General features: G+C 36.2%; 2 protein-coding genes across 4 annotated transcripts in view; both read left to right on the forward strand.

Annotated features, from left to right (window-relative positions):
* Positions 1 to 4275: 4275 nt before the first annotated feature.
* Positions 4276 to 9161, forward strand: LOC108665864 (beta-1,3-galactosyltransferase brn). Its single transcript, XM_018152673.2, has 2 exons — positions 4276 to 5493; positions 5707 to 9161. Exons 1-2 carry the CDS (start codon positions 4613 to 4615, stop codon positions 5897 to 5899), a joined length of 1074 nt encoding a protein of 357 aa, XP_018008162.1. The 5' UTR covers positions 4276 to 4612; the 3' UTR covers positions 5900 to 9161.
* Positions 9162 to 9599: 438 nt separating this feature from the next.
* LOC108665857 overlaps positions 9600 to 14798 on the forward strand; it is a 29950-nt gene continuing 24751 nt past the window's right edge. For 2 of the 3 annotated variants that reach the window (XM_018152664.2, XM_047885817.1), the window contains exons 1-3: positions 9866 to 10320; positions 13553 to 14333; positions 14553 to 14788. In XM_018152664.2, coding sequence (XP_018008153.1) covers positions 10250 to 10320; positions 13553 to 14333; positions 14553 to 14788 — 1088 coding nt within the window. In that variant the 5' untranslated portion in view covers positions 9866 to 10249. Of the gene's footprint in view, positions 9620 to 9865; positions 10321 to 13552; positions 14334 to 14552; positions 14789 to 14798 lie in introns of those variants that run through there. The other variant, XM_047885818.1, reaches the window with a different exon arrangement.

Here is a 14798-nt window from a genome sequence, read left to right on the forward strand (position 1 = left end):
ACATCCAGACAACAACATAGAGGCAAGCAATCACAACATTACTCATGCAATAATTTCAGCAAGCTTGCAGTCTTTTCCTAAGACAAAAGAGATCATCACTCCACGCTTTAAGCCTTTAACAAACCCTGGTGGAATCAAGCATGTGCTGATGCAGTGGAGGCCAAACGAGCTGCTAAGCGTGCCCTGATTGCAATCCCATCTCAAGCAAACTTAATTAATTTCAAGCGCTGCAAGGCAGTTATCAAGAGGGAGGTCAAGCTTGCAAAAAAAGCTTCCTGGACTAAGTACTGCAGCTCCATAACCTCAGATACCCCTATTTCAGAAATATGGCATAAAATAAAGCAACTACAAACACCTTTCCAAAGAAAAACTCAGCCCTTCATTTTGTCAGACTCCTCAATAATTTCTGATTCCCCATCCAAAGCTAATGCACTAGCCTCCCATTATGAAGAAGTGCTATCATCGCCTGTGCCAGTTCCTTATCCAAGATTTGTAACCCTTCCACTAGCAATAGCCCTGAACGAGGAAGTTAATTCCTCCTAAATGCTCCATTTTCAGCTGCACAAAATGGATTCTTGCATACATTCGCTGAGGAGCACATCCCTTGGCTCTGATCAGGTGCACAACCAACACCTTGTTCATCTCCCTCTAGATTTCTGCATCTGGCTGATAGGGATATTCAATCAAAGTCTGGAAACTGGCACTATTCCACAAATTTGGAAGGAAGCAGTGGTCATCCCCATACCTAAACCTGGCAAACCACTCACATGCACTTCCTCCTACAGACCTATTTCCCTTCTGTCGTGCATTGGAAAGCTAATGGAGTCAATGATAAACAAACGTCTCACTTCCTTGAGCGGGAGCAGGCCCTGCGCCCTTCCCAAGGGGGATTTCGTTGCCATATGTCGGCGATTGATCAGGTAGCCAGACTGGAAGCTGCTATCCATCGTGCTCTCCACACAAGGTCTGCATTGCTAGTCTGTTTTGTAGATCTTAGCAGTGCTTTTGATGGGGTGTGGCATACAGGCCTCCTTTATAAACTTAGTTGCTGTGGAGTACAAGGCTCACTTTTGAGATGGTTTCATGCCTATTTGAGTGAAAGGACCTTTAAAGTCTTCTTTGAAGGAGAATACTCCTCCTCTAGACCTATCAAAATCCAGGGTACCTCAAGGTGCAATACTTTCCCCAACTTTGTTTAATGTGATGATGAATGACAGGCCCTCTACTCATGGAGTCTCAGTTGCTGAGTATGCTGATGAAATCACATTTTTTGTTAGTCACCCAAACATCCAAGTAGCCACTAATTTACTTCAAGCACAAATAGATTCATTTGTAGACTGGACACTCAGATGGGGTTTAAAATTAAATCAGGAAAAAAACAAAATTATGTGCTTCACCACCAAAAAAGTTTGCACTCTTCTCATCCGAGCCAATGGACACAATCTAGAATTTGTTCAGCAACACAGGTACCTTGGTGTTGTGCTGGATGCACCTTGCCTCAGATGGAGGCCTCATATAGAAATACTGAAAACGTCATGCTTGCCAGTACTCAATCTTCTGAAATCCATATCCCACAGGCATTGGGGTGCTGATTGTCAGACACTTGTAAAGCTCTACTCCATAGCAAGCTTGATTATGCCTCTCCATTCTATGCATCAGCAGCGCAATCGCACCTATCCAAACTGAACGTGCTCCAAAACAGTAGCCTCAGAATTGCTACAGGCTGTAGAAAAACTACTCCAATCACTACCTTAGAAATTGAAACAAATATTCCTCCCCTTAAAATCCATAGAGATCAATCAATGTGCAGATATTATTCCAGGCTACGGCAGCTCCCTAAGTGCCCAGCCACCAACGAGCTCATCCTTGCCAGGCACTCCTGTCCAGAAAATGCGCCCTGCTCCTTTGTTCTCCATACCAGGGGCAATATTCAGCAGCATTGGCCTCCCTTGTCCGCGCTTCATTGCATCCCCTTTGATTTCACCTCTGCCTCCATGGTTCAATGTTGACAATAATATTTTCACCAATTTTGACAGCATCCCAAAGTCATCCCTCTCACCTGCTGCCATCACGCAAATGTTTCATGATCTTTCCCAAAATAAGTACTGTACGCAAACTGTGTGGCTGCCTACACAGATGGGTCACGAGTAGAAGAACCCACATGCTCCACATCTGCTGCTGTGGTAGTCCCATCCAGGGGAGTTTCTCTCAACTGGAAGCTCTGCCCGGAAGTACAAGTATTGGAATCAGAACTATTTGCTATACAGGAGGCTCTCACTTGGGCCCAAAATAACCTTCTTTTGGATGAAAAATTTGTTATTTTTACTGATTCACAAAGCTCATTGTTTCTGATTAAAAATAGGAAACCTTAACACGACTTGCCGCTGGTTTTTAAAATTCAAGCCAAACTGTTGTCACTGAATTCTTCCCATGCAACGATGCTCCAGTTTATTCCCAGCCACTGTGGAATACTTGGAAATGAAGCAGCAGATCTTGCTGCCCAAGAAGCACACACCCTCCCATATCGTACATTGACCACCCCGAGCAAGGAGGAGTTGGTGAGATCGATAGATGATGCAATCTCTGTTAGTTGGTGCACATCATGGCATCAGGAAATGAGAAGATCTGGAAAGGGGCTCTTCATTGCTCAGGTTAAGGACAATCTAGGCACATGGCCGTGGGCCTCACACCCAAATCAGGCAATTGAGACAGCTGTAGCTTGCCTACGTACGGGTCATGCTGGTGTCCAATCACACCTGGCTTGTTTTGGCTTGGCTCCTAATCCACTCTGCCCCTGTGGCTCTATGGAAACCATTTACCACCTTATTTTTGAATGCACAAATCATTCTGTGGCCCGCACTCAAATGTTACATAAGCTGGCAGTACTTAATGTCACCCCAACTTGAAAAATCTCTTGGGAGGAGGCGCCTTCCCACTGACAACCCAGTCAGCAATTGTTGAAGCTCTTGCCTCATTCCTCTGCTCCTCGCATGTAATAAACTCCATCTGATAACCATTCATCTGTTAACATTATGGTAAATGTAGTTACTACCGTAGACAAATTAACACTAACATATGTTGGAACTAACCTAGATCAATTCATATCTCCCCCTCAGACTGCCATTTTTGCAGTCCCTGGCAACCAGCAGCATTCTCAGCAGTTTTCCAAGGTATTTTTGTTCTGTCTGTCTGCCTCATGTAAGGAATGCTGCTGATTCCAACTTTTCATATCATGACCCCCTAATTCCTTCACAACCCTGCCTAGACACCACCACAACACCACCCTCATCACCACACCACACCACCCTCACTCCACATCACCACCATCATTCACTTGGCTGGCAGCAGCATGAATGATGGAACTGAATGCTAATAGCAGTGTTAGCATTGATTAGGCCATTAAAGATACACCTGTTACTGATTCTAAACATCACAGATAAAATTCTGTTCAGACCTTAACCTTCCATATGTAAGGTTCAATAACTCCATAATAACTACAAAACTTTCAATCTTGCTATAAATTTGTGGTGCAGTTTATTTAAAAATATATTATTTCTATTGAAGGCTGGCATTCTGGCAACAAAAGTGCTGTGATTACTTGACGGGCTTTTATGTTACACATTTGAGGCTTGTTAGGTATTGTTTTGATTGTGAATTTTATCTTTCCAGTTTTATTGAATTTTATTTTTATCTATGATCTATCAAAAGGTTACATAAAAAATTCCATAAAAAGCAAAAATACAGTTTTACAATTTTACAGAATTTATCAATATGTAGCTGTTAAAATTGTATTCTATGCATTTAAATGAATGTAAGTATCATAGCTAGTTGCTAATTTTCTAACAGAGTACTGTTTTGCCATGGCATGGCTTTGGCTGTAGTGCCAACTGCCTTAGTTTGCCTACATCTCATAAAAATATACATTGATACAGGCATGGAATATAAATACCTTTTGAGCCTCAACTAGAGCTTTCCCGCCATTTTTGGAGCCATAAGATTCCCCCAATATAAATTACCTACTATCTTGTTGTTTACTAAAATGCCCAAATTGGCAGCAAAATTCCAAATATATTGATAATTCGTCACTTTGGAGCTGCAAGATTTTTGTAGTAAATAGGAAAATTCCAATCCTGCCCTGATGCCATTAAAATAAGATCCTTAAGTATAGACTCTTATACTTCTTAGCCCTAAAGACCTAAAACTAATTGATATTCAATGCAAGATCTGTGCAGTTTATACATAAAAGGTTTGGAGTGATGTAGTAATATTTAGAAATTGGGTTACATACTAGTTGTTTTCAGTGATAAATAAAAATGCATTGCCTTATATTTAAAAATTGCTAAAGCTCTATGTGACTCTGTTCCATTTGATGCACAGTTTGCAACCAATAATTGTTGAAATGTTTAATTAAATAGCCCATTTTTTATTTCAGATATATCTAGAACTGTTTTTGACACTTAAGACAACTATTGTTGAAAAATCAAATAATGATTGAATTTTCTACAGATATAATTCTGAATAAAAACTTCCCAAAACTATGTATATTTTGTCACTGTCTAATAGTTTTCATTTAATATATTGTAAAATCTTTAGTTAGATTGCTACCTCCGTCATGCAGCTATTGCGGCTTTTATACAGACGACCTTTGCCTACTATTTTGAGTTTTGTATTATTACTTTGGGTGTTTGTTTCAAGTGGGCTCTACCAGCATTTTTTTGCACTATCATTTAAAACTGAGTATAAACACTGGGGCCCAAATATGCCTTTACAGCCGCTTATACAGCAAATCAAGGAGAAAATCCCACCTGATATTTTGCCTGTTAATGAATTTAAACACAAATTCATCTATGATAACAAGCAAAAGTGTGAAGTGAGAGATAAAAGTGAACCTATCACATTTTTATTACTAGTTAAGAGTGCATTGAAGAATTTCAATGTCAGAGATGTGATTCGTCAAACTTGGGGATCAGAACAGAGATTCTCAGATGTGATAATAAGAACTGTGTTCCTTTTGGGTGTTGAGCCTGACGCCCAACACTTGCAAAGACGTTTGATGCAAGAAAATTCTCAACATAAAGATATCATTCAAGCTGATTTTATTGATGAATATTTCAACAACACCATAAAAACTATGATGGGTCATCATTGGGCTTATCACAACTGTCCTGATGCCAAGTATTTCTTTTATGTTGACGATGATTATTATGTATCTACAAGAAATACATTACGCTTCTTAAAAGACCCAATGAATTACCCTAAATATTTGTACAGCTTCATTATAAATACTGATAAGCACTCTCAAGAAGACCTTTATGCAGGCTATGTTTTCCCTTCTTCTCGCCCCAAGCGTTGGGTGCTTAGCAAGTGGTATGTGTCTTTGGAGGAATACCCATATTCTCACTACCCTGCCTACATCACGGCTGGAGCATATATATTGTCAAGAAAGTCCCTAGAAACTCTCTATTTTGCGGAACTCTATACAAAATTTTTCAGGTGAGACAATCTTTAGGCATGCAAATGTAGGAAAAACATTTTAACCTTGAGCTTAATTAATGTGAACCCTAATATTGTACGTTATAAATGTACCTTTAACTTTGGTTGTTGAGCATAACATTCAACAGCCCTAACTTAAAAGTGTTATATACTTCTTTGAAGTGGCTAAATGCTTCATTTGTACATGGATTATGATTACTTTTTATTTCTCAGGTTTGATGACATCTTCATGGGTATGTGTGCCAAGAAAGGCAACTTGCACTTGCTGCACCAAGAAGAATTCCACTACCACAAGAAGACATATAGCATTGAGGGCTACAAATTCACCATAGCATCCCATGGTTTTAAGGACCCTGATGAGATGCACAGGATTTGGGAGGAGCAGCGTTCTGTGGGAAATGCCTAAGCTATTGTTTATTCCCTGTAGCCCAGAATTGTTCTAAAATAATTATTTATTATTTTAAATTTATTTGAAATATAGCTGCTACTCAAATCTCCTACTATGATGATGCCAGAGCCATCAAATTTTTGTTAGATCAGACTTGGAGTTTTTGTTTCTGATGTGCAGCTCCTAAATTTATGACATTCCAATATTTATTTTGTATATTATTTATTAGATATATTCGTTCTGTTCTCTGAACTTCTCTCCATTTTGTCACCACATTGTAAGACATGGCAATTCCCTGCACTGACTTTAGTCAGTGCAGGGAATTCAGTCAGTGCACTGACTTTAGTCAGTGCAGGCCTTTTATGGCCTTAGCTTACATTCTTTGCTTTCTCCGCACAAGACTTGATACCATATGAAATGTGATCAATTCTATTTGAAAAAATAACTTTATAACTTTTCAATCTTGGCTAAAAAATGAAATATATAAAACAACACCTAATGAATTAAACAATTAAACATAATCACATTTATGTTGAGGAAAGCTACCTGGATGGAGAATTTGAAGAGTGACTCTGTAAATAATTGGCAGTGTTATCCTGTGCTGATGACAAATGTGATTCACTATTTCCTGCTATTACTTGCTGCAGATGATCTCCTTGCTCAAGTATTCTATGATTAAGAATGTATAAATATAAATTATGAACCAAATTAAGCATTAAAATCAAATCGAATAACATTTGAAAGACATCATTTCAAATATGAGTTCATATTCCTTGATAGCTTATTTATGTGTGGATGCAGTTTTTTGTGTGTAAGGTGTAAGGTATATTTTTCCATATCTTTCTGTTGAATCAATTCCTTCTAAAGAATCACTTTTGAAACATGTGCATTTCTTGATGTATTTTTAATGAGAAATTATATTGGAATTACCGTAACATTTTCAAGTATATGGGTATTGGGATGCTGATGCTTCCTTGATGCGTACAAACGTCTTTAAATACTGTTTCATTTTTACTGGTTAGTATTTGCAGCTATAATTTATAATAACGTATTTAATTTTTGACTAGTCCTTATACTGTATAGTGTATATACTAGTCAATTTTGTTCATGTTAGTCTGTAGAGAATTTATTCCTGCTACATTGCCATAACAGCTTCTACATTCCGTTTAGCATTCCCTTTGATAATTTGATTCTACCCACACATTTCATTATGCGCATTTTCATAATGATATCACATAATATATTGTATAACTTGTATAACATATCGTATAACATATTTTTCATATTATTATATTATGTCAAGTTAAATCTTAATGTTTTTTCGGATTTGATGTTCTTCAAAGTCATACAACTTGCTTGCCTACGACGTTCTCGGCAATTGGTTGTGCGTGACCGTGTCATTCTGCCTCTAATTTAATCATATGATTACGAAATTATTTCAAGAAAAGCAATGAGGTGGTCGTATTAGTTGGTAGAGATTTGTCTGTGTTTTTTAAGCAGGTTTCATTGAGGACCAGAGAATTTGCTTTACTGGTAATTTTTTTTTCAATAAATCAAACAATATTTTTCGTTTACACTGGTGAATCAAAAATCGGATTTACCAGCGATTGATTGATGATTGATTGATACATTTGAAACGTTGTTGATGAAATAAAAATTTCCATCGGTACCCTTATTTTTGATTTAACAGTACTAACGAAAAATGTTGTCCGATATATTGAAAAAAAACTGAGAAGAAAATTGTCAATAAAAAAATTCTGTGATCTTCATTGAAATCTGCATAAATGAACAAATTCTGCTAACCTACGGTTTACTAATTTGTGTGTGTAATTTTTTTTATCATTTTTGCTCGTAGAGATTGTAAAACGAGTGATAATAATTTGACTATTACGTTTAAAACACTAGCATACTTGCGATGAATTTATTCTTTAAACCTAGTAGAGATTGATTCTCTTTGATCTTCAAATTGAAGAAAAACTTCAGATGAAGGATGAATATTTCTAGGAATCCAATTCCTATGTTGCCCATCGTAAATAATTGTTTGAATTTGGAACGTATTTTCAAATCAATTTGTGGTTTAGATAACAAAATCACAGTCTGATACTCCTCGTGATTCATGTCGAATTCAATTGAGATGTTTCCATTTAGTTAATTCTAATTATAATTTAGTTAATAGTTAATTCTTTGGCAGCAAATGAGCGTACCTGTCTAATTGCTATTCATGTAGTTTTAAACAAAATCATAGTCTGATACATCATACTCCTCGTAATTGATGTCGAATTCAATTGAGGTGTTTTTATTTAGTTAATTCTATGGCAGCGAATGAGCGTACCCGTCTAATTGCTATTCATGTAGTTTTAATTTTTGTCATAGCATATTTTAAAGTATTTGTCAATATATATGGCAAATATCGTCGCTGTGATAGTTCATATTGGCCGTGTTTGCCTTTGCAATTGAGTTACCGATGTTGAATTTATTTATTATTTTCGTACTGATCAATGACGAAAAACCATCCAACTCCTTTGACTATCTGCTTCCGAGCAAAACCTCTAAGGTCTGAGCTAAAGCTCGTCAAAAGCACGAATGAAAAATAAACCAGGAGTACGCCGACTTTAAAAGTAACCACACTAATCCATTTATTTATTTTGGAATTGAATAGCCATAGAGTTACCGCGGTTGTAACGCTCCTGGCTCACCGAGATTGTGCTGCTTCAGAGTGATTTAATGTTCTTCCTAAATCACCTTGCACATGTTATTTAAAATCATCATGTGATAGAACTTCATTGAATACAAGCCTTGTCAGCAAAAATTGTTATTATTTTCACTTATCAATGTTTTAGTGATACTTGAAGCAGTTATTTATACGAAGGATAGTCGAATGTTCCTATTTTGTTACCCGTTTTGTATTTTTTTTAGTATTTTAAATGATTTGATAAATACGATCCCCCTTGTTATTAACTTATTATTTGGATGAAAAAGAGAAAGCACTGTAAACGCTTGAGTACTTCTACGTCATCAAGCGAACGAGTTGTCTTTTAATTTACTTGTCTTCTCGTTTTAAATTGTTAGCGTTTTCTTATTAGAGTTTGATGCTTATCCTATTATTGAAAGTCAAATTTGGGCTATTTATAGGTGTAAATCAGATTTTGCTCCGTTGCGTGATTAATTTTAGGTTTTCATGTTAACGTTATATCGTGTGGCGTGTTTGGGATTGGTATTAAATAGTACAGTTTGACATTTTTATGTAGCTATCTCCTGTGATTAAATGATGTGAAAACCATGAATTTTTTTTCTAAGCCCAACTTTTGTACATAAAAGTATCGAAATGCGATAACCCTCGGAAATTCTTTGTTTAACCTATGAGCATTTTTCTTGATAGTGTCTTCATGTGATGCTAGCATTTTTTATCTCGGGTGACTGCAAATGTTAGTAAAACCGAAGGTTAGACTGAATTTCTAACCAACGTTTAAGAGTGAAGTCGATAATTTATATTGCCAGTCGACCTCTTGACTGACCTTAAGGCTTCTTTGTGATTACCAAACTTGTTATAGGCTATGTCACGTAATTATCTTAGTTAATCAATTATTAATTGTTTTAATTATCATGGTATCTTGGAGCGTTACAAGTTGTTCATTCGCACGGCTGGGCACGTGTACAATGACATACGCAAGAATGAAAGGATGTCATGTCTGTGGATTGGTCCTTTATAAATGAATTTATATATTGATTGATTATGCGGTAAGTAAATAATCCTTTGTGCAATGCTACTGATATTATTGATTTAATAAATTATTATTGCATTTCAGTATTTATTTAAAACTAACTTCGAACTAAATAAGCATTTGCGCATCATTTTTCATCGGCAGAAAAAAATTTCTGATTGAAATTAGAATAATATTTTTTGGGGCTACCGAGTATCTGCTTTTGAAAATTTGTTTCCTAAAATGTCGTCAAGCAAGATGATAAATATCTTGCATTCTGTCTGTGAAAACGACCAGTCAAACCATAACAAACCCGTAGAGACACGTCATTGATTTGTCTCTCGTAGTCGTAGACTCATAAAATTTCGAACATTCAAAACCTAAATAATTGGATAGGATTTGAGTGGACCGTATCGAAAATTCGTGATATTTATATATGATTAGAATGCTATGTTTCAGGTAGCATAAATGGTTTTAAACTAAAGGTTCTGTTTACTGTTTTTGCATAAAAATGTCAAGGTCAGCGTCCAGTTTAAGGAAGTTAATACATCAAATCAGTCATTTATTATTCGCTAAGAACTTTGTTGTGTCACTAAAATTTATGCTGCTATTGATATTTACTTGTTGTGAATTAAACAATCCCATATGGGATTTTTAATTTGGCTTAATGGCCATCAAATATTTCTCTGAAAATAAAGTGTGGGTGCATCTTCTGCCTATGATTTTCATCACTGTGATGTAAGTATGGGTTGAACATTCAGTCAATTAATGAAATTTATGTAAATAAAAAGATTTTATTGCAAAGATGACAGAGCAAAGCTGAGAAATTTTTAGACTTGCCCTTTTTGTGTTTTTGAGCTTCATAATTATAACTGCAGGATTGGGAAATTAACTAGCTACCTACTTAGTGAAATCTTATTAGGCTATTCTTGTATCCTTGGGGTTTTTCTTGTATTCTTGTGTGCTTATTCTTGAAAAGTCCTTCAAACTCAAGGTGAATTTTTTTTTATCTATTTGGATTTGGAAATAGAATCTTTCAAGCCAATTGTGCACTTCTGTTGATAATCGGATAAGCAGGTTATTCATCTAGCAAGTAAAGTAGGTAGGTATAGCTGGAAAATCCCATCTCCAAAAAAGAAGAAGAAAGCTTGAAGAAATGGAATCATGGCCCAGATATGGAATTCATGGCTCAAAGAAATAGAATCATGGCTGGCAAACCCATAAAAAAACAGCTTGAAAAATCCAGATGCGGCTTGCCAAGTAGATATATTCCATGCCATGCTTGCAATGCATAATATGAAAGGAATGAGTAGAATACTAGAATTGGCCAGAATATCATATTTTTTGTCCAATTCATGGTCATGATGGTTGGCTTCTGTAAGTTTTGTACAATTTGTCCTTTTCATGCTTTTGGGCCTGACTAGCTATGAGACATTGAGACTATGAGTAGCAATGTAGCATAGTGGCAAAGAAAAAATTTTTTTTTGCCCTTCCTAAATTTCATTTTCAAGTCCTACAAGTTGACCAGTAAGTATATTGGATACCTCATAGGGTAAACGCGGTATATTCCGACACTTTAAGGACGCATCGAGAAATGAAAAACTATAATAAAAACCGTATGCGTTACGTAAGTTCTGTTGCCTCCACATGACTCTCAAAACACTTCACTACGCGTCAGCAACGATGAAACGTCACAAAATGTTGCCATATTTATTAAAAAGCCTTTAGAATGGAAACCTACCAAATCCCTATATTCCGTCACTTTGTGTGGCAACATCCGACACGTGGTGAGTCGTATTGCGTCAGCGCTTCAAATTTAACTGATACGTATTGCCGACATCCACGTGTTTGAATTCCGTTTGCTGTGTGAGCTGTATTGGGATACAACACGGCTTTGAATTAGAACACTAATGAATATTGAACACTACTTAATTACGTTTTAATTAACAGCTATTAGGCTTTTAATTAAGCAAATTTTAATTTTTGTACAAAGCTTTGAATGATCTGTGTGTGTCCAATTCAAGTTGTGTCGGAATTAGTTTTCATGTGTCTAAATCCATTTCTCAACTTCATCATCTATTAATTTATTTACGACTTGAAATAAATTCAGCGAATACAAGTATACTTAAAGGATTCCTAATACATTCACAGACATATTTAAAAGTCTCAAACCATAATATTCTTCCTATAAAAACAGTTATTCACTATTTGGTAGAGCAAGGTCAACTGTCAAATTTGACGCATTTTTTGATGATCTCACCAGGTGGCATGCATTGTCTCTCTTTGGATCTCAATATTTTCCCGCTAGATGGCCAAGACCTAGTGTTTTGGCAGTATTTTGAGGCGCAAATGTATGACGTCACCATTTCAACCATCAACAAACGCATGGAACTAAAACAAAGCTTAATATAAAGGAAAAGCTGGAGAGGTGACGGAATTACCTACGATGTCGGAATATACCGCGTTTACCCTAAGTAGATCTAGAAATGAAAAATGGGCTGATTCCAAAAAAATCTCTAGTTAGCCACTATGAATTTAGCATACCAGTAAGTGAGTAAAGTATCATGAATATTGGATTATAGCATTATCATATAATAATATATATATAATGGTTGTATATATAATATATATATAATAATATATATAATATCATTATATATAATATATATATAATGAATAAAATTTTGACTCAATCTGGATATAGTAAGTGAAGTGGCTGCTGAAAATCTTGCATTTGCCGCTATGACTTGCTAATGTCTGAGGAGTCTATCTAATATTTGACATGCTTTTCTGAAATTCACTTCTAAAATGATTTTTTCATGGGCCATTTTGATAAATTGCATGCAAAAATTTGCCATTTTTCTTATTTTCTATTGAAGATTGGAAATGGCCATGGAAATAGGTGAAATTGTCTACAAAACTATGAACATCTTTTGGGGTGGATTTTATTTTGGGTTAGTCAACCATATAATTAAGATACCTTTAATAAATGCTGATAATGCTGATGTTCTGTATGTATAAATAATATATGGGAGCAGATTTTTTATTTCCTGCCTTTCAAAAATTTATTCCAATGGAAGTGCATTTTAGCATGAAAATTTGATCATGCACTTACATTAACTATATAAGAGCATAAGATAGGAGTTGATTCATTTAGTTGGAATTTTTTGGCTCCAAAAATGGTGAGAAAGTTCCAGCTACAGCTCAAGCACTTGTATTACATAGCTGGTTATAGGCACGTGCCATTCTTTGATTGTGACTTCTATCTTCAGCATCCCAAAAAGTCCAGATTCTTTTACATTCACTTTAAAATAGGGCCAAGCATAGCATAGTGGTAAATGAGACTTCTCAGTTGCTGTTCATTTGAAAACAATCGCCAACTTGTCAAAGTTCAAAAAATTTAATTTTCATTTAAATATTATGGCCCTGAATGATACAGAAACACTTGTGTTCATTGACAATTTTACACAATACTCTTGACTAATTTCCTCAGTACAAATTAAGAAAAAGGGCACTTTTTTTGCTCATGATTTTTGAGAATTGGCATTAAAACATTTTTTTGAGTGGTGTTTTTTGGAAATTTCTGCCTATCATTCCATTTTGCAAAGCAGGTATGGACAAGGCCTACACACAATAAGTAAAATGAATGCCTTACAGACTGCTGTTGCGGGCTTTTTTGTCTGAAAATTATTTCATGAAAAGATTTCCAAACCTTATGGGTGTGGACATGTCTTTTTAATCAATAGTTATTGATAAAATTGTTAAAGGGATTTGGCATCATCATTTGGACTCATTTTACAGATGATTTTTGCCCCATTTTTCAGTTATATGAGAGTCACTTTTATGAGCAATGTTTTAAATAAGTTATACAAAAGAATCCTGCAACAGCTTAGTGAACTAAAAAAGAATGACAAGTAAATAATCTCATTTATATATCAATTTACTGTATAAAACTTCTTCTATATTACAGAGTCATCAATGGGCAGCTGCGCTTGGTTGAATGTGCTCCCTCGTTAATGAAACAAGATGAAGCTCACAGTGCCCAATATAGAAAAAATATCATAACCAATTCTGAGCCTGATGTGGGACTAGGTTCTGCTCCAAATCATGATGAATATGTCATCAAAAACATTCAAGAGCCTCAACAAAAATCTTCCAACTCTGAGAGTGGTGCAGCTCTTGAAGGTTCAGATAACCATGTCACAAAATCTGAAATAGCATATATTATTCTTCCCAATGCCCATGATGATCAAAACAGTAACATCAGTCCCACCAAAGTTATGGAGAATAATTTCAATGAAGGAAGTGAGTTGGAGAGTGTATATGAACTACCAAAAACATCCTCTCCAGTAAATGTGGTCACAGAGGCTCTGAAAAAGCTTGGCTTAGATATATCTTCTGCAAATATCAATGAATATATCAATCAACATGGACCAAGCGATACAACTGCAGTTGAGTCAGCTTCTTCTGAACAAAATAATGCTGCACAAGATGACAGCTTCGCAGGAGAAGATGTGAGGAGCAAAGCAGTTGAGCAAGCTTTGGTTCATGCTGTAAACAATGAAATATCTAGAACAAACGAACCGACAGATGTTCTGGCTATAGCCAGGGATAAAGAAGATGCGACTTCTAATGAATCTAATGTGAAATTTGTGTCCCAGCCTCAAGTCACTGTAGAGCAAGAGTTTGTTGTTGAAGAAAAAATCTCCACTGCAGGCTCCACCAATGAGTCTTCTTATGTTATTGATGAGGTAAGATTTCAATAATTTTCCTCACGTTATGTAAGAAATAGGACTCGTACAACCACAATTGTGTGTTGCGTTTATCATTTGAACGATGCATGATGTTGGCACCCGCTAACTCCCGCATTAACGTACTAGCTGCTAGCAGTATTGATGTGTGCTGTTAACACGACGAAGTCCGTCATTATTCGATTCATTTCATTCATGTTCTCACGTTTCATTTTTCAGGCTCGTGACCATGAAGAATATAAAGAACAAGAGGTTGGCAGGGATAAAAATTACCAGCTACCGGACAACCTACACAAATATATCGCTGGTTTTGAGAGCCTTGAATCTCTAGAGGCGACTTCGACCTACGACTACGAGACCGTCGAGACTCGACCAGATGCTGACTACAGTATTCCTGCTGGTGACACACAAACTGACAGCGAGCAGCGTGAAGTCGAGACGCATCCTGAGGAGGGGTGAGTACTC

Source organism: Hyalella azteca, unplaced genomic scaffold (assembly GCF_000764305.2).
Source record: "Hyalella azteca isolate HAZT.00-mixed unplaced genomic scaffold, Hazt_2.0.2 contig3147, whole genome shotgun sequence".
Classification (NCBI taxonomy): Eukaryota; Metazoa; Arthropoda; class Malacostraca; order Amphipoda; family Hyalellidae; genus Hyalella; species Hyalella azteca.